Raw genomic sequence first — 24,552 nt, 5'->3', positions numbered from 1 at the left:
CATTGGTATAATTTTTCTTTTGAAACTATTTTTTCTAATCTTATATAATAAATAAAGCTTGTTGATGATGTGAGAAAACACAGAGCCAATTCTTGACAATGAAGTTGCATGGAAACAGCTTTCTATGATGTTAATTTTAATTAGGTTACAGGTGGTAAACTTGTAATCCTCCTTCCTTTAATTTGTTTGATTTGATCTGATGTTTCGATTATCCCGAGTGACTCTAGTGCAAATTTTTTGGACGATGTCTAACTGTAATTTTAAACTTCAAAATTCGGAACAACTACAATAATGACATTTATGTAAAGCCAGATATTCTTAACTTGCACAATTAAAATGATTACATTGGGATTAACAAAATCGACTAGTTGTATCGCAAAATTTTGTACTCAGAAAATTAAACTAGCAAGTTGGTCAAAAGTATTAAACTTGAATAATACTAATCTTTGTTTAATAACATATTTTAGACAGTTAATTTAAAACACAATTTGATTAATAAACTAAGATAATAGAAAAGGTAATTACCAGTAAGAGACAGAATTAATAAATTTTTAACTTTAATTTCAAAATAAAAAAAAGATACATTTTTCTATATGGAATCAACATTTTGTTTTACATGCTCTTTTTAACAACAGCAAGGCTTCAAATTGTTGCATAGTTAGTTTATAAATTATTAGCTACTTTAGCTGTTTAAGTCAAATAATGAAATGAATTCCTCATTTTGCTGACTTCACATAGATTCACACAAATATAGGCCTAGTAGTTGTCCAAAAAGAAAACCAGAAAATCATTTTACATTTTTTAGTACACGAGCCAAACTACTTGTTAAAAAAGAAATCAACTATAAAAATATATTTATAGTCTTCCTTTTAGACACATTTAATTGATACTATAAACTGATTAAATTTTATTGATAAACTAAAACTTAATACCAAAAATTAATAAACTTATTTTCTGAGTGATATAATTTTCAGAGTAGAGAACCCTTTATCCGAAAACCAGATTACAGGAACTATTTTTGGAATGGGTAAAAATTTAATTATAAGTTTTTAAGAATCGAAAAATATTTGCAACCCAAAAAATATTTCGATTGCGATATTTTTTAGCTAGATTTCACAATAAAAATTAGTTATTTCTTTTTTTAACAAAATGGCTCTTAAATTGATTTATTTTTGATATAACAACTATAATTTGATAGTTTATTAAATTTTACTTTTAATACACTTACTATTTTTTGCTATACTTAGCGTTACAAAAATCATGAAAAGATAAAATTGTACTCTACAGTAACTTATATATCTACAAAAATGAAGGACTAAAATAATTCTTGAGCAGGCACGGTACATTGGTGGATAGTTAAGATTACAAGATATTTTTACTAATATGAGATTTAATGTATATTTAGCTTCTCTGTTTCCGATAAATAAGTACTAATTTTAAAATTAAATTCTATTCTGCATAAATGATAAATATTGTACCGCATAGCAAAATTGAAAACACTTCAACAGATACCACACTTGATGCTCTTAGAATGCATGGCTGATAAAAGAAGAATATTCATTTTCTTTATTTAACTATTATATGCCAAACTCATGTGATATTTAGTTTCACAATGATTGAATCTTACTCCAGAAAAATGTTTAGCAGCTGAAATAATTAGCAAAGGTCTAGAGATTGCATCAGTAAAATCATCATCAGATTGGCTTGCATCACATTAGCTTAAGTAAAATCTTAATTAGTAAATTAAAAAAGCATAAAAAGCATCTGATATAATTTAATTAATAAAATAAAAACTAATTAATGCAAATAAAAAGTAATAAATATTCTTAAGAATAAACTATACAAGTAAAATATAATAATCTATTCTCTAATAGTATTTTCTGTATCATAAATTATTAGAGTAAACACAATATAATCAATCAATATTTTTAGAGGTGAAATAAAAATGGCAAGAAACAGAAAAAAAACCCTTAACAATAATAGCTATTTTAAAAAATAAACAAACAAAATTATTAAAAACTTGTATCTAGTCTAAGATAGACAATATTTAATCAACAAATATTTTACAGACAGGAGTAAACAAAAAGGAATAAAAACAAAAAGGCTGAAAATACCTGTCAAAGTATATGACAATACCTGTGAAAGTATTCTGCACAAAAAGAAAAATTAAAAAAAAAAAAACTAAAGTGCACATTGACAGTTCAACAAGTTAAGCTTTATATATAAATGAGAATTAAATAATAAGTCAGAAATTCTTCCAAAAATTAGAAGAGTTTCACGCCTAATTTTTTAGAAACAATAAATACAATCTTTAACGTAATTTCATTTAATAAGGAATTATTATATAAGGCCACACATTAAGGCTACATATTAAATAATGTTAGAAGATTAAAAATAATCCATCAGAAATACTAAGCATAATTGAAGAATGTATAAAACACATTGATATTGATGAAACAATAAAATATAAATATCTCATTTGCATTAATAAATGAACACAAGAAACACATGAATATCACTGGTTGATGCTCTTTTTCTGAAAATTTGGGAGATGAATTAACACACCTACCCAAGAAATTTTTTTTAAAGTTTGATAACAAGGGTCAACCTACTTTACCATAGTACTTAACAATTTTTTTTAAACAGTTTTTCACTATTATCAGAAAACTTTTGATTTAATGATATATAGGAAAGAGTTTAAACATTGATTGATCTGGCTTATATAAACATCTTTTGTGCTAATAATTTTTTTGCTCAGAAGAATTTTGCTTGAACATAAAAATAACCAATCAATGCAGTCATTCAAAATAGAAACAATCTTTTCTATGATTCTATTTTAGTTGAAAATGGTATATTTAAAAACCATATATTTTTTTTTTTATCAGGACAACTACTACCCTAACAGTTATCAAAGACTTAATAAAATTTATCTCAAATAAAACAAACACAAGTTAAAAAAATTGCTAGCATCAATAAGACCTATTCTCCTCGTTTTAACCTTTTCCTAGGCTTATCCGTTTGATTTGTTACAACCCTAGCCTGCCTTTTCTTCCTCAGGTGAGGGCGTAGATTGTCCTTAATGAGCGTAGATTTCATTCCAGTTAAATTGTTTTTAACCTTGCTTTGATTGCTAGGGTTTGAAGGTGACATGGAACCACCATCAATTAACCGGCTCAAAAAATCCAACCTCAAATCTTGTTCTTTTGCTTTTTCTACTTGGGCAGCTACTAAAGCTTGCAACTCATTTACTTTCTTCTCAAGTTCACTGTTAGTTTTATTAACTTCAGTAACCTATAAATGGAAACAGCTCTGATTAACAAATAATAAAGTGAAGAGAAAATGTAATTATAACAGGCATACGTAAAAAAAAAGTTCTTAGGAGGAATGAATTTTATAACAATTTTTAAAAATAATTCAAATTCTCTCTACTTTCAGGAATTAAATTTTTTTTTTTATTATTTTTTTTCCAAATTTTTTAAGGGGTTTAAAAAATTCCCCCAACTAGACATGCTGGTATTATGAAAATTCATCATATATAAATGCCTATGTTCACCAAAAGGCACCAACATAAGATATAAATTACATATAGAAGCAGGCTGGTATATATATAAAATCTTTGAGTGTGAAGTATTTCCTAATTTAAAAAAGCAAATATTCAGAAATTTCACATAGAGGCAAGAAATATTAATTAACTATACTCACTTGCAAAACACATTGCAGAAATGACTTGTTAAATTATGCACAGAAAATTAACTGTATGATATAGAATTTATAATAAAAGCATCTATTTTATTAAAATGTAAAAAATTTCTTAAAATAAGAAGGAAAAAAAATGCTATGAAACCTACTCAAAGAATTAGTGAATGAAATTTTCAAATTAAATTATTTAATTTGATCTTACATGTTGAATTAAAAGCTTTTTCTTTTCTTTTCGAGTGCCAAAAAATCAGTTTTTTCCTTGTTATTACACAGCAAACGATATATTGAGAACAGCAAGAAGAGAGTTTACAAAATTTGGTATTTATTCTTTAGCTGCGTACCAGGCAAAGCTCTACTATTTTTGTAAAGCTTCATCATCAATGCATAAACCACTTATATATTTGACTCTGGTGACTTACTTTTCTTGTATGTAATTCACACAAATAAAATTATACATAAAAAATATAACAACTTACGCACTAACAATACATGGCTATTTTATGGAGCACATTTTAAAATTTTCTTTAATATACATACGGAGAGTAGAGTAAAACGGGTACCACTATTTTGCCAAAATTAACCCTTTGACTGCTCCATTTTTGGACCGAAGCCGCTTTAAAAATTTGCTTTACACAAGGCGCTTCCGCTCTTACGAAATCGTTTTACACTACGCGCTTTCAAATACGGCAATTTAGTGGACAACTAACGACATCTGTTGGTCAAAACGTAAATTAAACTTCTAATACCACTGAAACTGGAAGCGCTCATCAATAAAGGAAGAAAAACACAAGCCCGCGGAATTGGGAGATGAGCAGATATTGCTACAATTGAGTTGCCTGTGGAAATCGCGGGACGAGCAGTCGGAGGGTTAATCTTATTTTCTAGCAGACAAACTTAGAATTACATTTTACTTTTCAAGAAAAAGAACCACATTGGTAGGTATGTTATTAATTCACTGCGCTTGCAAAAAAATTTTTGTTTTACAATGTCAATTCTTTAATGTTCTTGTTTTTAAGCTATTCTTATTTATTGGTCATTAAAGTTACAAAAATTATTTTTAGTCTAGCTTATACTCAAAAAAAATGCATTTAGTAATGATTCATACCTAAAAAACAATTTAGTCTCATATGTAGCACTGCTCTGTTTCATTTCAATAATCTTTGCTTGTGGGGTAAAACCGGGTACTACCTTAATGTGTGTTTATGCAAGACCCACAAAAGCTGTAGTGCAGTGGAGGAAGAAGAAAACTACATATAATAAGGCTAAACAAAGGTTTTATGGACCTAGGGCAAAATTTATAATGGGCCCTATCTTCAAAGCATAAAAAATGCTTATTTTCTATTGTAGAATTACCCCTTTGTACAAAATTGTAGTTTTTATAGATAAAGAAATTCTGGGTCTATCTTATAATCTTTTGAAAACATTAGTTTCTTTTTTAAAGATTTTTGGTTGGGCCCTTATCCCCCAACTTTGAGTATAGACTTGACTACATAACAGGAAAATTACATGCATAATTTTCTTGAATTGTCATATAAAATAGAAATGATCTGCTATTTTTCTTACTGCTTTTCTTTTCTTTTTTATAAAAAAAGATTATAAATTTCTTGCTTTTCTTAGTTTCTTATTTTAGCTACAAAGAAATTTTTTTGAAATGTGAATAATTATGAAGTTGTTTTTTATGTTAATAACAAATTGAGATATATTAATATATAAATGAAAAGTAAATGAGTTATTCAATTATTAAAAAGCAATGATAAAATATAATTAAATTGCAATAGTTTGAATGACATTCAATTATTTTATGAACATTTAGGTAATTTTGTAATGCAACTAAAAAAGTAATGCTCTCTTGCAACAGACAGTTAGCCAGCTATTTGTTTTTATACTCAGAGATAAGCAAGTCTCAGGAATTTATGTTATAAAAAATAAATAAATGTTAATAGATATTATTTCATGAGAAGAATTGGCAAACTTTTAAAATGGCATGAAAGTGTGTCACTAATATATTACGCCTCAGATTAAAATATTTTATTGCACATCCAATAACTTTACACAGAATTAAAATTTTATGTACTTAAATAATAAAAAAAATTTCTTTACAAAAAAAAAATTACGCAACTTCAAAGCAAAATAGCATTTTAAAAAACATATTGGAAATTAACTATTTTAAACATAGGTAAAATAATTTTTAAAAAAATCACACATTATAGCATTAAATATTTTATTTAGCTTTTAAATGTTGATTATTTTGAATATAAAAACTATAGGTGCCATCTTTCTAAAGTAGCTATCAGTAATTATAACATAGAAATGTTTACAGTTAGTGTTCACAAAATTCAAGTTAGTGTATATAAGTGGGTGTTAAGGGGTATATTCTACTTAATTCTATTTGGTATATAATATTATTAAAATTATATATGAATTTACAGTTAAAAAAGAAAAGAAAAATTACCACTTAATGTAAATCAAAAATTATAAAAGACAGAAATTTTACACTTCATTATAAAATAATAAAATTAAATTGATTACTTGGAATCAATGTCTTAGTTTTTGGCAAAATTTACAAAATTTCAAATTTGAATTTGCTATTCTATAAAGAGAAATTAAGTTTCAAATTAGCTTGTTTCAATTTTTTTTATTTAATATTTCTTAATTTTGTGAAATTGTTTATGGATAAGAAAAAAAATTGTCATATATTGGTTGAAATCAATTAAATTTGCCACTTGGTAGTTAAGGGAAGAAAAACTTATTTTAAACAGATTATGGCAATTCTCATAGACCGTAATATTTATTATTAAACTGCAAGAGCGTAATCTTTATAAAATCATAACAATAAAAAATATGAGTTCGGCACCTCTGTGGTACATGAAATAGAGATTGTTATAGTTTTATTTTTATACCTTTTGCTTCAGAAATTGAACCTCTTTGTTTGTAGCATTTTGTTTCTGTACTAAACTTTTGGCTTCTTCTCTCCATTTATGAACTTTATGCTCTCCAGCACAATGACGGCCTGAACTTTTAGAATGATGCGACACAGATGCTAAATTGGGAGCAAATGAACAGACTGGGATGTTATTTAAAGTAGAGACTAAATAAGGTAAACAATTTTGAAAAGATGTTACAGTTGCAAATATCAAGTTTTCAATGAGAAGTTAACCATTCTAGAATAAACACAACAGCAATGAAAAGTTTGGCAGCTAAGAAAGTTTGAAAATTCTAATTTCAAGCAGAATTTAAATTTGTTCAATTATAATATTAAAAGAAAGCTAAGAATATTAGGTCAACTCTACAATGATAAGAAATATTTTGATGTAATTAAACTAATTTGGATAGCTGTAATATATAAAAGAGCTGCAACATAAAAGTATGTATTTAAACAATTATTTAAACACCTATAATTTAATCCTATGTAGATATACACAAATAAACAAACATTGGAACAATTGGTTAATTCTAATGCAGGATTGAAAATAGAATACGGGGTAAAAAATAATTACTTACCACGAGTATAAATTTTTTTATTTATAAAAATACCTTACCAGTTAATTATAGTTTCACCAAACTATAGATATTTGGGTAATTCCATGTCGGTTCATTCAGCCATGACACTCAAAATTTTGAAGAAAATGTGTACACTTATAAAATTTTTTATACTGATTTTAAAAATTTTAATAACAATGAAATTGGTAAAAAGGTTTAAAAGCTATAAGCATGTTAAAATGCCTCATTCGCCACTATTTTGATTCATACATCAAAGACTATTAATGATTAAAGGCTGTAACTCTTATTTATAAAGATCAGACAGTTTTTACAAACTATTGAATGTGTATATTTTCAATTTTTGATTTATTATTTCTTATTGATTTATCATTTTCTTATTTTGATCCAATGTGTATTTCTCGAGATAATTCACTGTTTACAAACTTTTTTTTAAGACATGAATAACATTTTAACATGGTTAAAAACATGAAAATGCCGATGCAATTCAATAGTTTTAAACTTTGCAAAAAGTAATTAAACTTCCATTATACATAACTCTTTGGTTGAAAAATTGTTATGCATTATTGAATTAAATATTAGAATGACGAATTATTTAAATCTTTTTCTCACTACCAACATATTTTTGAAATTTAGTAACCACAGTATTTAAATAAATAAAAAAAAAAAGAAAAATCTTTTGCTAACAAAAGTTTCAATATGCAGACTTGCTGAAGGAACAACTTAAAAATTAAGGAAAAAATATAACTAATGCATGTTCTTTACTAGATAGGAGCCTGTTATTTTCCGCACGTAAGTTTTTCATGAAATACTAGCATCATGTAAAATATACAGCCCAGAGTTGGATTTTGCCAACAAAAATCCCTTTTTACTAGTGACAAAAAGAAGAAAAACCGAGCATAAAGTGGTAAAAATAGGAAAAAATTTAAAGAATTAAGCTAAATAACATGACTTTATACTTTTTATAACTATAAAATTAATTATGTTAAAACCTTCGAGAAATTTTAAATCAAAGACTTGTAATGCGCAATAAATAATTTAATTACTAAATAAAACACTTAAATGTACAGTTTTGCTTTTCTTGACAGTTTGCAAATTTAAAATTCTACTTCATTCATTCAGATATTTAAATGCTTGAGACATTCAAACATAGCTGGGGAAAATAATAGCTTAGAAGTTTAAAGAGAAGGTTTGATTCTTACATCAAAATGAATCAAAGAATAATTTGAAAAAGTCTTTTCATACAGGAGGACTAGCACAGCAAAGTTGTAAGTGTTAATGAAGTTGCAGAAGTTTTCAAAATTTTACTCAGAAATTATAGTTCCCCACCATTTGGAAACTGTAAGTGATTCAATTAAATATGTCTGAAAAAAAGGGCAATTTTTCAAATCAAATTTAATAACAAAATTAAAGTAATGGGATCAATATTCCTTTTGAAACTGACAAGTATTCTTTCCTTTTTTCCATAAGTACTTATGGTGTAATAAGTAAGACACAAAATAATATTGTATAATTGCTTGATTGAAATTTTTTTTAAAAATTTTAATAGAATGACTCTGGAACTCTGGGTTTTACATCAAAGTACACAACAAAAGTACAAAGCAAAAATCTGCTAACATTGAACTATTGCTCTGTATAATATTTAACACATCTGCTACTGGTTTTAATTATAAAAACTGCAAAATAATAAAAAAGTGAGTACATAAGAGATCCTAATGTAAATAATAAATTAATAATAATTAAAAATCCTTTGACTTAAGTTTTTTTTAAAAAATTTTTCGGCAAATTAATAAAGACCAAAATGTCTTAAAATTTTCAGGCATCCTATTTCTGATTGTATGATATGAGGATGTACAATAACATAATATATATATATATATATAATTATTAACAACATATTGTTTCTGTTTGCATTCAAACGTTTTTTTTAATCTGCTTATTGAGCCCTTATAATATATGTGTAAATATGGCCATTAGATCCGTTTTAAGTATTTTATTTGTATGTATTTTAAAAAAGCAATATGCCCTTCATAAATTTTTATCAGGCTAGTTTTCTTTTTTTAAAAAAATATTGGCAAAATAAATGTCAGTCAGTACAGAAGTATAAATAAATATAGATGAGAATAAAATATTTTTGATTATTATGTATATATATATATAAAAAAAAAATAACTTCCTGTTGTAAAAAGGTCAACTATAACAAAGAAAAGAAATGTTTTAAACAGAATTAGATCACCAGGACGAAGATTGATAAAGGAAAGAGTGCAAAAGTTAGTAATCATAAACAGATAATCGAACAAAGTGCATTACATATGATAAATTTAAACTAGCACTATACAACAGGTTATAAATAGTCACATAAGTTGAGAAAACATAAGATAATAATGGTTAAAAATAATGCAAATCAAGAAACAATTTTATATCATTAATTATGCAAATTGTAATAAAAAAAAGATTTAATAAATGCTTACGCACTAGTAGTTAAAGAAATTAAGGGTGTGTGAGACAGGTTCATGAGACATGTTCTAAAATAGGGGTACACAACCTTTTTCAGAAGAAGACAGTTATAACTAATTTTTGACAAAAAAAGCAGTGGGGCACAGAGGTTGCCCACACCTACTCTTGAGATATAGTATAAGAGAAAAATTTTCCCAATTTAGATGAAGGAATCAGGAAAATAAAAAACATTTTTTTCTGGAATTCATGGTAAAATTTGAATTCACAAAAGGTGTTAAATTAAACAATTACCTTATTTCCCAATGAAATACTTCAAGCATAAATAGAGATTATTTCATTTTATAAAATTCAGTTTCCTTTTAGTATCAATAATTTAAAAAATCTGAACTAAGGACAATTAAAAAAAAAAGACCTACCTTTATAAAAATTAAAAAAGTAAAGTATCAATTTTATTACATATACATATTTTAATTTAACACAGAAAAGGAAATATTTTCAACATCCAGGATCTTTCTAGAAAAATGTATGCTTTAAAATTTTATTGAAAACATGCTTACAAAAAGGATTCTTTGTTCTACCTTCGCTTCGTAACCCTAATAATACAGGGCATTTAATTCTTGCAAGAAGCCTAAAACCTACATGATATATTTCTTGTCAATCACTAATAAAAACAATCTATTTAATAAAAAAGATTTCAGAAATATTTGGAAATAGACACAAGTACCAGATCAAGACTAAACTAAAACTGACATTAACAGACAAATAAAACTACAATTGTTGTGGAAATTTAATATTTCATGGATTGAGTGTAATATCATGTAAGAAAGATGATATTCAAAAAGTACATGATACTTTTTACTAGATACATATAGTCAAACAGCTTATAATAGAAAGCCTTAAAAAAGTATTTTTATACCCAATACTGCATGGGACTCCAAATTCGGCATCCCAAAATTCGGCACAAAAGAAAAGATCAGATTAGATCCTTTTTTTTTTTTTTTTTTTAAAAAATTTTTATTAATAAGAGAAAAAAAATCACCTACATTCTCTTTTTATTTGGAATTTTATTCTGTTGAAGTAAGTAACTTTATTTTATTTTTTAAAAATAAAATAAAAATCTGTGTCAAAGGAAACATTTGTTTCTAAAGCAGTTTAAAATAAAGTGAAAGGGAAAAGTAAAAACACCTGCATTTCCAATGAACAAAGTAAAGAAATGCAAGTTGGAAGAAACTGATCAACCAATCTTGACAGCTGTGCAAGTGCTCTACTGATTTGTCCCCACTTTTCCCTCTCTAGTTTGACCATAAATTAGCCGCAACATTTTAACCCTGAAACTACCACATGGGGTATAAAATGAATTATATCCCTTTTGCAGCTTTTTTTTTGGATGTAAATTATACTTTTGTTTTTTTATTAGTTATAAACTGTTAATTTGTTGGTTTCTCTTTTGTTAATTGATAGCTTGTTTTTTTAATCATATTTAGTTGTTAGCTTTTTTTTAATTGTTATTAGTTGTTAGCTTATAAAAAAAAATTCGTTAGCTTATAAAAAATCCATATAGTGTTATTTCTATGATATATATTATAATTTTAATTATATTTTTAAAAATGGGACAGTTTTTAATTCACCCCACCATAATCTATGATCAAAACTAGATTTCTAAACTAGAAATCTAAATTTATTGGAATTAATTCATTTTCTGAAATTAACAGTATAATTGAATTATCGTAATACATGGGCGCCATATTGGAATTTCTAAAAGAGGTCCGAAATTCAGCAAATTCCGAAATACGGAATTTCGTCGGTCCCGCGAGTGCCGGATTTGGGGTCCTATACTGTATATTCTTCTAATTATTTTAATCTGTCTTGAGAAACTTACAGTTACACTGGAATCTCAAGTGATTTTCTTTTCCAAAATCAAACTGATTTTCATAAGCAAATAGTTTGAGTTCCCTACATTTGACACTATAACATAATAACCTGTGTTCTCCAAATGAAAATGGACGTGAAATCACAACATCATACTTGTACAAAAGTTACAAATATTAGATCATATCTGGAAAACTCGAGACATTTTCATTTAATTATGTGATTAAAAATAATTAAATTGACAGAGTGATACAAAAATAAGTTCACTGTTCCATTTAATTTGAATACATAACTGTTGTCATTCCCTGGGAAGGATAGCTACGAAGTCTTTTTCTTTTTATACCGCCAGATGGCGTTCTTTTTAAATTTGTATGTGTTTGTTTGCTTTTTGTTAATAAACTTTTACTTTCTGTCTGAATCTCGATCCACGGACTACAATAACTATTTACAAAAATGTTTCATTAATTTCTCCAGAGAACTGACATATTTAAACCAAAATTGAATTACTAACAATAAGGCTATAAAAAAGAAAATGAATAATTTTAAAGAAAAAAAAGACAGACTCATAGGATAATAATATAAGTATAGCGTAATAAGGAAAAGTTTGTAAGTATTTTTAAATGGACAGCAGATGAGAAGAACTAAATAAAAAAAGACATGGATTTTGAGTTTTGACTTGAAAGGAATCACAAAAGTGGGAAGGAGGCTCGACAAAGAGAATATACGAGAGAAATCTTCAAGTAAAGAAGATATGATTAATGACACATTGTTCTTCTTAAAGAAAAATTTACAAAAAAAAGTTGTAGTAAACCAAAATACATTAATCCTGACTTTATGTGCAAACATTTATTAGGTAACAAAAATTACAAAGAGTAAGCCTATAGAAATTCAAAAATTAAATGAGATTAGTGCATTCAATGAAAGAAAGGTAAGAAATAGCAAACCTTTGGCACACAGGCAACTATTAACAAAAATAAACTTTTTTCTGTCATTACATAAATTCACTTAAATTAAGCTAAGTGGAATAAATCAAAAACAAATTTTATTATTTGTCAAATATAATTTTGTAATATATTCTGCCATTTGATATCAAAAATTTGATTTCTACAGAAAGTGAATTTCAAAACAGATTAGTACAACAACAAAACCTCAATTACTTACTATAATCTTTTTAAACATAAAATAAAAACTTCACCCAAATCACGAAAGCATTAAAACACCTGTCTCAGAATTGCAAAAGTACATTCTTTTTTTAATTGTTGCCCTCTCTTTCTCAATGATTTAGATCAAGGATCTCCTAACTACAGCATGTGGGCCAAGTCTCACTTCCAGCACTAATCTAGTTGACGATTAAGAGTTGGACATGATTGATAACTGGCACACCACGGTTTATTATAATTGCATTTAAAAATACACAATGTGCACCAAAAAATAAATAAATACCTGAAAAAATACAATAACTAATATAAATAATGAAATCAAATGTTTTAATAGTAACTAATGATATGAAAATTATTCTAAGAACATACAATAAGTGAAGCACACTTGAATGAGAAGTCTCACTAAGTGGAAGTTTCAAAAATAAAATGTGCAAGTAATTAAAATTATAGTATTCGGTATTTTATAATTGATTACTCGCAATCACAAAAACATATTGATGGAACAACAGCATGACCATTCTTGAGCAGAAAAAGATACTTTTGAACAAGTATTATATGATAAAAACAATACTTATGTAATAGCAATTGTAAAATACACTTGCAATTACAGCGCCGATTATCCGAACGTCCAATTATCCGAACTATGTCCGAATTCGCTTTTTTTCTTCTCTTTTTTAAGTTTAGAATTTTTTTTTAACTTATCGACAATTTTTCTAAATTTAGAGGAATAGATAATATCCACTACATCTGAAGACCATATTTAATTTACAACTTTTTTCAGCAGTTTTCTTCTAGTAGCCATACATACATGTATTGTTATACAGTTAAACCTGCATACCCCTTTAGCCCTCTTCAACTGAAAATTATCATCAAAGAATGCGAGCTTCATTTTGACAATCTACAATTGTTGGAAAGCGGAATGTGTTTATGAATAGATAAGTGCCGAAATTCCACAATTGGGGGATGGGTAGTTGTCACTCATGGTTAATGATTAGTGATTACAGTGCTTGAAATCTTAAATCTTGGAATAAAATTCTTATCAGAAAAACAAACAAAACTGCAGTTTGTGAATCGGTAGATCTTTCGGGTGAAATATGCCATGTTATACAGCAGAAGAAATAGAAGACTGGTGTCCAGACACTGAAAACGACTCAGGATTTCAAATTTTAAATGATCATGAAATTGTTTCTGAAATTTTGAATGAAAATCGGAACTCCTAAGATTAAGAGGAAGAAGTACGTGATCAAGTTCAAGATCGTGGACCTTCTCATAAGAAGCATGAAATTAATTAGATATTGAAATGAATTGCCTAGAATGTCACAATGATGTTGATCCAATTCAGTTGATTTATTTAAAAAGGCTGCACAAAAAAGAGCATGTTCTTTGAAACAAAAGTCTTTGCTGGATATCTTTTGCAATGGAAAATAAAGAAAAATTTTGTAAAATCAGTAATTGACAAAAAAAATTATAAAAAAGCCGAAATATGATAAAAAATTATTCAAATTTAAAAGAAAAGTTTAAAAAAATATATTTAAAAATTGAAAAAATAAAAGTCTTAAACTCGCCAGAGCTATTTTAGATAGTACTGCCAGTACTAAGCCTAGAAAAAGTGTGAAGGGAAGTTGGTGCATAAATAATAATCATTTAAACTAGGTTTTAAACAACTTTCCAATTATCCGAACATTTCATTATCCGAACCACGTTCGGTCCCGAGCAGTTCGGATAATCGGCGCTCTACTGTACTTTCTTTAGGACATACGTTTTTGTACTTTTTAATGGTTTTAAATTTTTTTTTTTAAATTATTGACAAATACATCAACATAACTGGCAGCATCTCTAGTTTCTATTTATGACTTTGGCAAACAATATTGAATGAAGTAAAATAAACTTTTCTAGTTCACTCAGATAATTAAAGCATTTGTTATGTAACAGCATGCAGTATTAACCTATATAGATTGCAAAAAAGTACTAAAAAAATTTTTGAAATTATTTTTACACTTCAAAACTTGTATTATTTAACTAGCTTCTTTATTTACTACATAGAAAAATGTAAATATCAAAAAATATATCACATAATTTTAAAGAGCAGATCAATGAAAAGTAAGGAAATAAAACCTATAAGTAAGTATTTAAATTATTTGACAATGTCACTAACTGAAATAAGTAAATCGACAATGATAAAGGAAGAGGAAGAAAAGAAAAACTCACGAGAGAAAATGTTGAGTCCTGTAATAATTTTTGGACCAGTTTCTTTACGTTTTCTAAAAGCAGGTGAAATTTTTTCATCAAAATGTTCCATCGCCATAGATGATAAATCACGCAATTCTTGTAAAACCTCGTGAGCCCTAACTGGAGTTTGCTCAGATGTTACAGACCTCAGAACTATATAGATCTCATCCAAAACCTTAAAAATGATACAAAAATAAATTAATTTAGTAACCTTAATACAATGGTTTTACAAACCTTGTTGGAGTGTTATGCATAGCATTACTTTAAATTGTTTTCTTGTTTTTATTTTTTTCTAAGTAAAGAAAATTAAAATCTAAATATTCATTAATGTGAAAGTTTCACATACCAAGAAAATAAAATTAATTAATTTCTACTTCTGAGCTATCTTTCACAAATTACATTTTCACGAAACTCAATTAACGGGGTAACAATTGAATGTTTTGAGATATAATTGTGCAAAGAAAAAACTTTTTGGACTATAATTTTTTACATAATTTTTTATTTTTTGAGAATTAGCCAAGATTTGAAACACATTGTTCAAAACTATAAAAAAGATTTAACATTATAATATCAAAAATTAAAGATTACGTTGCAGCAATTGAGTAACATATTTGTTACACTATTGCTTGCTTCATCTCAAAAGTGTGTTATTAGCCAAAAGTGAGCCATTAAAGGTTTTAATTTTGGGAACTTGTACCAGTTCATAACGCTGAATCAGTTGGGATATCAATAATTGGGGAATAAAAATTCTGCTTCAAAAAATTAAACTAACAATAATCCTTTAAAGAGATTTCCTTTAGTGACCACACATACAATATAAATAGGTAATGTAAAAAATAAAGATACTTTATGTTCACACCTTTCCAGGTATAAAGCAACAAAGATTCATTTCCATATATTTCAAAAAGGTCATTCCCAACAGAGACAAGCGTGTTTCTACAGCTGTTAATATATCACAATGTCGAGCCAGTGGATGCTTTCTCCGTTCAGATTCCCGCCTTGGTAATTGCGATTTAACATGGCGCAAACACTGGGCATGGTACTTTTCAACTTTATGAAATCCTCTATTCAGAACTCTTTTACAGACATAGTTAATTCTACGACAAACCTATAAAAATATAATCAAATAATATCATTCACTGAATAAATAATATATGTTTCACAGTGAACAATGCTTAAAACTACAAATTTAAATGCAAAAAATTATTTAGTTTATTCACAATTAAAGTTTTATTATTTAGTTTATTCACAATTAAAGTTTTATGTAGAGTGCATTATAGAATAAATGCAAGCAAAATAGTGAAGTTGAATATTTGAGTTTAAAAAACACATCATTAAAGCATTCTACTAGAAGGGCAATTTTTTTTTTAGCTGAAATTTGCAACTAAGATTATATATAGTGTAATGGTATAAAATATTCTGTGTCACACCAAATTTTAGAGATTTAGCCAGCAGAGCTTCTCAACAAAGTGCAGAAATTAATCTACTAATAGCTACATGAAAACTCAAACAGTAGAGCTTACCGAGAAAGCATTCACAATAGAAACTGGATGGTGTGCTGAAAATTGTTTTAATATTTTCCCACACGCAGTTTTTTTTTGTTGCAGTTCATTTAAATTGCACTAAAGCGACACAATGGGCTATTGGCGACGGTCTGGGAAACATCCCTGAGGATGATCCGAAGACATGTCATCACAATTTTGATCCTCTGCAGAGGGGATGGCACCCCAGCTTCGGTAGCCCAACAGCCTGCACGCGAAGTCCAGCACTTTACGGTAGAACAGTTTAACGAGGACCAGTAGCGCACACCCCCGGTCCCTACGCAGATTAATCCAAATGGTCATGCAATTTGACTGAAGCCAGTGATGCTTGATTTCGGTGATCGACTGGGAACCGAAAATGCAAATAAAACCACACAATTTAAATTCCCTTGATCCTTTTCACTCACAAACGAGTTCCCTTTGACTTCACACAAAAAAGGTGGGTGGTATTAGCTATACTCATCTCACCCTATCCACACAAGTGTCTAGCACCAATCACAGGTAACCAATCAGATCAGCAAGTTTTTCCTTCAATCACTGAGGAGCACAAGTTAGTTCTAGGAAATCTGTTACACAACTTCCTTTTTTTCTATCATTTTTTTGCAAATAGCCTTTAATCTTGGCTACAGCAAGGGAATTCTCAGATAGTTGTATGAAATAATGGACAAAGGAGGAAGGAGACAAGATTCAGTTTGGGAATACTTCCATAGATTAAGTGTTGATGGAAAAATAGTTGCAAAAGGCAAAAATTGTGAAAGAATTCAAAGTAATAAAACTGAGAAAATGAAGAAGCATGTTCCAATTTGTATGAAAAAAGTTACAAATGAGTCTTCAGAAATTAATTCTCCATCTCTAATACCAACAGAGATAAATTCAAATCAGAACAAGAGATGCATTCATTTAGAAATCTAAGATGTTGAGCCTTCACCCCTTTTAAAAAAACAGACTGTTAGAAGGTTGTAGAATGACTGTTAGAAGGAAAAACAGTAGTTAGGGTTGCTTCAAAAACTTCAGAAAAGGAGAAAAAGAAAATTGATCTAACTGTGGCAAAATTCTTTTATGCATGTGGAATACCATTTAATGTTGTTGAAAGTTGTGCTTTTCATGATTTAATTCGTATCTTAAACCAAGTTATAAATTGCCTTCACGTAAATATTTATCAGGTGCCCTTCTAGATTCAGTTTACTGTGAACTAGAAAATTTAATAGATGAAAGCTTCAAAGGTAAAGAAGATACCCTTGATGTTGATGGGTGGAGTAACATACACAACGAACCTATAACTGCATCATGTGCTCAAGTTGATGGAAAAGCATACATTGTTGATGTAGAAAATGCAGGAGCCCACAAAAAGACAGCAGAATACATATTACACCCAAAATATAAAGGGTAGCCTCTCAGCAATGTACAGAAAGAGAAGGACAGAGAATTTCTTGCAGGAAAAATCCCTCATTAGTTTGATATGTCTTGAATTTTGAATTACAAGAAAAACCATTCCCTAAAACATTATTCTCAGAGCAGGTCATAGCCACAATTGATGCTAGTAAATGGTGGTGGAGTGTGCAAAATTCTTGTGAAATCTCCAGAGAATTTTGTGAATTAATGTCTCATTTACACTCATGTCCTTCCAGTATTGCTGCCATTGAAAGATTGTTTTCGAATTTTTCATTTGTACATTCTAAAATTCGGAATAGGTTGACTGTAAATAATGTTTCAAAACTAGTGTTCTGTTATGCTATGTTGAGACAGCACAAATTGTATTGTGATGATGAATAAGTATTGAATTCGCGCTAAGTTAAAAAATTGCATTGAAACTTGCATATTTTAATTAACTACACATGTTGATAGACATTTTATGCTTTAAATTACAGTTATATTATTTAAAATAAGTTCATTTCACTGGAAAAAAGAGAATCACTAATTTTCCGATCAATAATGTTTTAATCTACTAAAATGATATATTAATACATTATGATTTAATTATGGAACAATAATTTTGTTAATCTTTGTCAATTATATATATTTATACTATATATTTCAATTTTAGGAATAATTTTTTAACAAAAACATGTTTTTGTCCTCTCATCTTGGAAAATATAGGTTTTTGCTACTTTGCTTGGCAAAAACCTGTTTTTGCAGGACGGTTTTTATCCTGGTTTTTTCCACCTGCGGCAAAATCCTGCCAACCCTTTGCATATTAACCTTTATAATTTTTTTAAACGTTTATAGAAAAATGTATAAAATTAATATAAAATAATTTGAATATGTAATGCTCCACAATTTTAGTGAAAGAATTTTTCGTATTAAATAAGGGATATCTTCATATCTGAACTGCCTATGACAACAACAATTGCCATGGCACTAGGGAATTTAAACTTGAAATTTAAAATGCAAAACATATAGACTTTTTCCTGGGGTGGCTACAAGTTGTACTCTTTGAGTTGTCCTCATCTATAATGTTTCTTCCCTCGCAGTCTAATGCCTCGAAGTTACTAAAACTTGGTGATTATTATGGCGTAAAGAGGACATTTCCATATTGTGATCTATGGTCGAGTGATAGCAAAACTTGGCAACTTCCAGTTAGCAACCTGTGAGAAACTAAATTTAAAAAAAAAAAAAAAATCACAGAAAAAGACGAACTTGAAATTACGATTAGAACTTGTAGCCACCCTTGGGCAAACATCTACACGTCTTTTTTTAAATATAATTAAGTTTAAAATCTATTTGGCACATTGGCGGTTGTAGTTCACGCGACAGACCATGATACAGAAATATCCCGGTGTAAATACTGAAACAGAAATCTTCCTTTTAAAGCATATTATTATGACAGAAATCAGGTAATATTAAGTCTTCAGTAGAAATAAGTACTAAAATAAAAAAATATTTAAAATAGATTGTGATTATGAAATAGATATTTCAAGTATGAAAGACAAATTACCATTTTCAAAAGAATGCTCTAAAAAGTTTACAACATAAGAAAATTACACTTTTTACTGTTCAAAAAAGGAGCCCGCAACGAATTTCGTTCTAAAATTAGCACTACTTGTTAGCTTTGATTGTTGATGTCGTAAAAACATAGTGACCACGCGTCCCGCTTTTTGGTGGACTGTCCCGCGTCCCGCCGATTTTTAAAAATGTCCCGCTTTTTAGAAAATATCTGCATTTCTTATTTTAAATGTACTGTAAAAATATATTCCTATTATTTATTAAGTATTGTGGTGAATATAAAGAAATAAAAAATACATAAAAAACACATAAAATGCGTGCAGAGTAAACTAAATTAGGCAATGTACCAAGTTAGATTTACTCGGTGGTGTGCTATCATTGTCTTTACGTCTCGGCTTAATTCAGATAAGTGCGGACTGCCGTTAGACAGTGCGGTTTGTTGTTCTCAATTTGACGTTCGGTTTGACTCATTATTTGATTGACAAAGGTTGAGCAATAGTCGCCACAAAGTAACGGTCAATAAGGTAAAATTTAATACTCTTTTTTAGCCTTTGTAATAATTTCTTTATTTATTTCTAGTATTTACCCACAAAATAAAAGATGAGTAAAAAAAGAGGATTCAAATTTAATGAAGAGCTAAGCAGAGAATTTCCATTTATTAGTGCCAAAAAATTCCATTTATTAAGTGCCAAAATAGACTATATGGTACTGTCTGATAAACACAATGCTGAACTTTGGGTCTCACATGGTGGAAAAAACGATATTACTAAGCATCTAGCGACAAAGAGGCACAAAAGATTTTTTTAATAATGTCGCTTCCTCATATAAAATGGAACAGTTTTTTCGCAGTGCTAGCTTTAGCAACACGGAAAAACAGCTAGCATTAGCGGAAGGGCTATTTGCATTCCGCACCATAAACCACAATCAAAGTTTCAGATCAATGGATTGTACGTCGCAAGTGATCAAAACATTATACGACAAAAAATATGCATGCGCAAGGACAAAAACCGAAGCAATTATTTGTAATGTTTTTTCACCATATTCGTTTTCACAATTGCAGAAAGAATTAGAAAAATGCGCATTTATATCCATATATTCTGATGCTTCCAACCACAAAGATTTAAAATTATTACCCACAGGTGTTAGATTTTTTGATCCAGAAACAGGAATTAAAATTAGAATATTAGATTTTGTTTCATTGCCTGATGAAACTTCACAAATAATTTTTGATTTATTAAGTACTATTTTAAAAAAGAATAATTTAAACAATAAAATTATTGCCCATTGTGCTGATAACACTAACGTAAAATTTGGTGGAAAAGCTAAAAGAGGCATCAATAACGTTTTTACGAAACTTAACGAACATTTGAAGCAAAAAAATATTGGAGTAGGTTGTGCAACGCACATTCTATACCTATACTATTCAAACAGCATCTGACTTACTTCCAGTTGATGTTTAAAATATTTTTGCAAACATTTATTCGTATTTTTATATATATATTGTGCGTGTTGAAAGTTTGATTAAATTGTAATTCTCATTTTATCCCACTTGTCCCGCTTTGTCTCAATAAAAATGTGGTCACTTTATAAATACAGTATGGGCAATTGGTAACGGTTTAGATAAATAGACAATACAATTCATTAACAGTAGAAAATACTACAAAAGCCGTAAAACTTTGTTTGTAGTGCATATATATCTCAGAAATTTAAAGTGAATGAAATTAATAGCTTTTAGAACAGCATGGGAACTTAACTTATATTGTAATACGAAACAAAAAGAAATTATTTTACTAAACACATAAAAATATTAGATATATTCTTCGTAATTCTGTAAGTTTTAAACTCACCAATCTACAACGACTGACTTCATCATAACTAATATATGATAACACTTTCTCTAACACATCATCAGGTAAGTTCAATAAACTCATTGCGACTATTAGTAAATAAAATGTTAGAACGAAGTTAAATATTTATAAAACTGCATTTCTACGAAAAGAAGTAAATAGACTAAAATTCAGACCATGTCAGAGAATTATATAAAATTAAATTTAGTTTTGATATGCCACTACAATTACAGAAGGTATTTTCAAAATTTAGACCTTGCAGTTTATACTAAAATTTCTCCATTCAATATCGTTCGTAAATAGTTGTATAAACAAGATATGCCAAGAAACTGTTCAAACTCAAAAGTTTAAAACATTTAGAGCAGTAACTAGCACCGTAATGAAACAGCTGCCAGATTAGACCTGAGACTAGTTGTATATGTCTCTTTCACAAAAAAAAAAGAAAAGAAAGGAAGATAGTCTGAGGTTTATTACAGAAAAAGTTACAAGTTCTGAAATTAAATTTAGAAAAAAAAAATACTTACGCATATTTCTATTTACTTTTAAACAATATTTCCCGAACATTTTGAGTAAATGTTTCATTAGTTGCATTCATACTAGCTTGATTGAAGGACTGATTTTCATACATGCGGCAATGCAGTTTTGAGAAGAGAATTCACCTCCGAAGGGTGATTCCTTTTGAATAAAGGGAAAGGATACGCAGATATTTTTTCAGCTCGATAGTTAATTGATAGAGCTTATGTGCAACAGATCAAAATAATGTTTTCTGACTTTTTCTTGTCATTAAGGATATGAATTTTTAAAAAAATATTGATCCTAAAAACATAAACCCAAATTCCACGTGTTTTGTTTAACTGTTTACTGTTTAAACAAAAGATAGAAAAAAAAAAATTCAAATTATTCAAAAGGCAGCAGCTCAATAATTAATAGATTGATTTAAAAATTTTAAATATTCAATCCATGTACTGCGATTTGATAATATTTAGGAAATAAGAAAATAAAGAGGTGAGAAAAATTTGTTCATTTGAAAAAAAAATGCTAATGGGTTACATACTAATGTAAGTATAATATAGTAGTGTCTATTTCAATGAATTGATTTATAGAGAGACGATATTTCTAGTTAAAAATTCGGTTTAAAAAATATTCTAAAAAAATAGTTTTTATTTTTTAAAGGATAATGATTCTTGACCTCAAAAATATGTAGATACTCGAAATCTAGAAAATGTGGATTCACAGGATGACGGTAAAAAGTTTGAGTTCTATATTTTTTAGTTTCATTATTTGCATATTTCACTATATCTGTGACTTTATTTAAGCAAATTATAAAAAAATCATTTAATTTAAAAAGTTGTTTCTCCAAAGATATTTAATATAAAATACAATATTTTATTTTATTATTTATAAAATTAAATAAATGATTATAAACATATTGAATTGAAAAAAATAGACCAATTTTTCATGACATGATAAAGTTTATATCGCTCAGAAACTCTTCCACTTACTACAATCGTCATTACATAATTTAAATTGATGTTAAAATTTCTTTACTTTACAGTTAGAAAAAAACTATTATTATTAAACTAAAAATTAAATAATATGGTATACTTTTTTTAAGGAAATTATGTTCGGATACGCATGTCGTTGACGTATGCCTGTTCAGGCAGCGAGGGGGTACGATTGCTCTTGTTTTCCAGTGGCGCCATCTATGGGCACTATAGCATAATATATAGCATAATATATTGTGAGCAGTAAAATACCGATTTCGTGATTCTATTGGCAACAAACTACACTAAAGCATGTCGTTGACGTATGCCTGTTTAGGCAGCGAGGGGATACGATTGCTCTTGTTTTCCAGTGGCGCCATCTATGGGCACTATAGCATAATATATAGTTATAATTCATTTTGTTAGATTGTCTTAATTTATGTAGTGTTAAAAACTATACATTAAGTATTTATGCGTGTATGTCTAATCAGTTTTCTATCTTATCTCCTAGCATGGAAATAATTTTAATACTTCTGTTACCTACCGTGCTAAAATGTCCCTCGCTAATGCAAACTGTTTGCTTGTGTGATTTAGTGACAGCCGGTCAGATTTTAAGTTATAACTAAAATTCAATACAAAAGAATTTTGACAATATCGCAGACGCCTCTTAAAAATAATTAAAATTGAAATCAAATAACTTCCCCGTGAATATTGTGGGAGTTGTGCTGTGTATTTGGTTTGGTTACCATTAAAGTTTATAGGTTGTGCAAGATAATTTTGAAAGGTGACTGAGTTAAGTTGGCCATCGAGGGCCAAATTTCCGTGCCTTTAGTGGCGGTTCTCTTTTTAAAATTACTCGCATTCACTTACTTTCCAAAAGAAAGTCTGTGTCCTCAACAACGTGAGGGGACACGAATCAGTAGCTATACGTCCTGAAAAATACCGTAATAGCACCCAAAATCAAAGCTAGAATTAGAGTTTATAAATATTATTTTGAATTGCTGTTTTTAGTGAATGCTAGGAACAAAAGTATTTTAATATGTACTTCTCGCATGCCATCGAAGTACCTCTTGTGTTAGTGTTCCACCTAATGGCATGCATGCCATTGGTTTACGTTTTTCGCTTTCAACCATACATTTTTTAATAGCATGGAGAAGGATAAAGTGGTCATTGCCACGGTTGGTCAAAGTCGTCTCACCAAATTTACATAAATCACATATTTTGTTATTACAAAATGCAATGGCATTGATTTCAAATGTAAATTTTACATCTAATCATTTTTTTTAATATGCTGCGTATAAATAAAAATGGAGAAATTCTTTTTTTTTTTTTTTTTTTTTTAANAAAGCTTTTTTGCTTTATCTATCCTAATGTTTGATTTTGCTGAATTTATATATGAGGCTTTCAATTATGAAATGAGTTTTGCTCCTAAAGCTACAAATTTATTTTTAAAATTAAATTTTTGACTTTTTTTTCGAATTGCCAAGTTTAAAAACGATACACAAAACAGGGGACTACGTAAATGTTGCGATAAACTTTTAGGGGAGTTAGGACACACAATCAGGATTAAAAGTGCATAGGAATCAATGCCCGGAGATGTCGAAATAAGCGGCTAAGATCTCTTCTTTATTATGACTTGTTCAGATCGAAGCACACAAATAAACAGTTTACAATAGGGGAAGCACCACTAGCGGCGTATGAGGTCGCTTCCGGGGATGAGTTTCTATGCAATTTTAATTCTGATTCTGTGCCTTAATTCCGCTACAAGTTTGTCGCAGCATTTCTGCTACCCTGTTATATATAATCTTTTCGAACTTCGCACATT

The 24,552-nt window shown here is 28.4% G+C and overlaps 1 protein-coding gene across 2 annotated transcripts; it reads right to left on the bottom strand.

Moving 5' to 3' along the window:
• Positions 1-540: 540 nt before the first annotated feature.
• Positions 541-21,663, bottom strand: LOC107451566 (F-box only protein 28). Of its 2 annotated transcripts, XM_016067705.3 has the most exons (6): positions 21,244-21,641; positions 15,772-16,020; positions 14,892-15,087; positions 10,212-10,289; positions 6,600-6,739; positions 541-3,291 (listed from the first exon to the last, which is right to left on the bottom strand). In XM_016067705.3, exons 1-6 carry the CDS (start codon positions 21,325-21,327, stop codon positions 2,980-2,982), a joined length of 1,059 nt encoding a protein of 352 aa, XP_015923191.1. In that variant the 5' UTR covers positions 21,328-21,641; the 3' UTR covers positions 541-2,979. The 2 variants fall into 2 exon arrangements, with proteins under 2 accessions (XP_015923191.1, XP_015923193.1); XM_016067707.3 differs by lacking the exon at positions 10,212-10,289 and having other exon boundaries at positions 21,244-21,663.
• Between the last annotated feature and the right edge of the window lie 2,889 nt (positions 21,664-24,552).

Source organism: Parasteatoda tepidariorum, chromosome 7 (genome assembly GCF_043381705.1).
Source record: "Parasteatoda tepidariorum isolate YZ-2023 chromosome 7, CAS_Ptep_4.0, whole genome shotgun sequence".
NCBI lineage: Eukaryota > Metazoa > Arthropoda > Arachnida > Araneae > Theridiidae > Parasteatoda > Parasteatoda tepidariorum.
This window is presented reverse-complemented; position numbering and strand designations above follow the sequence as displayed.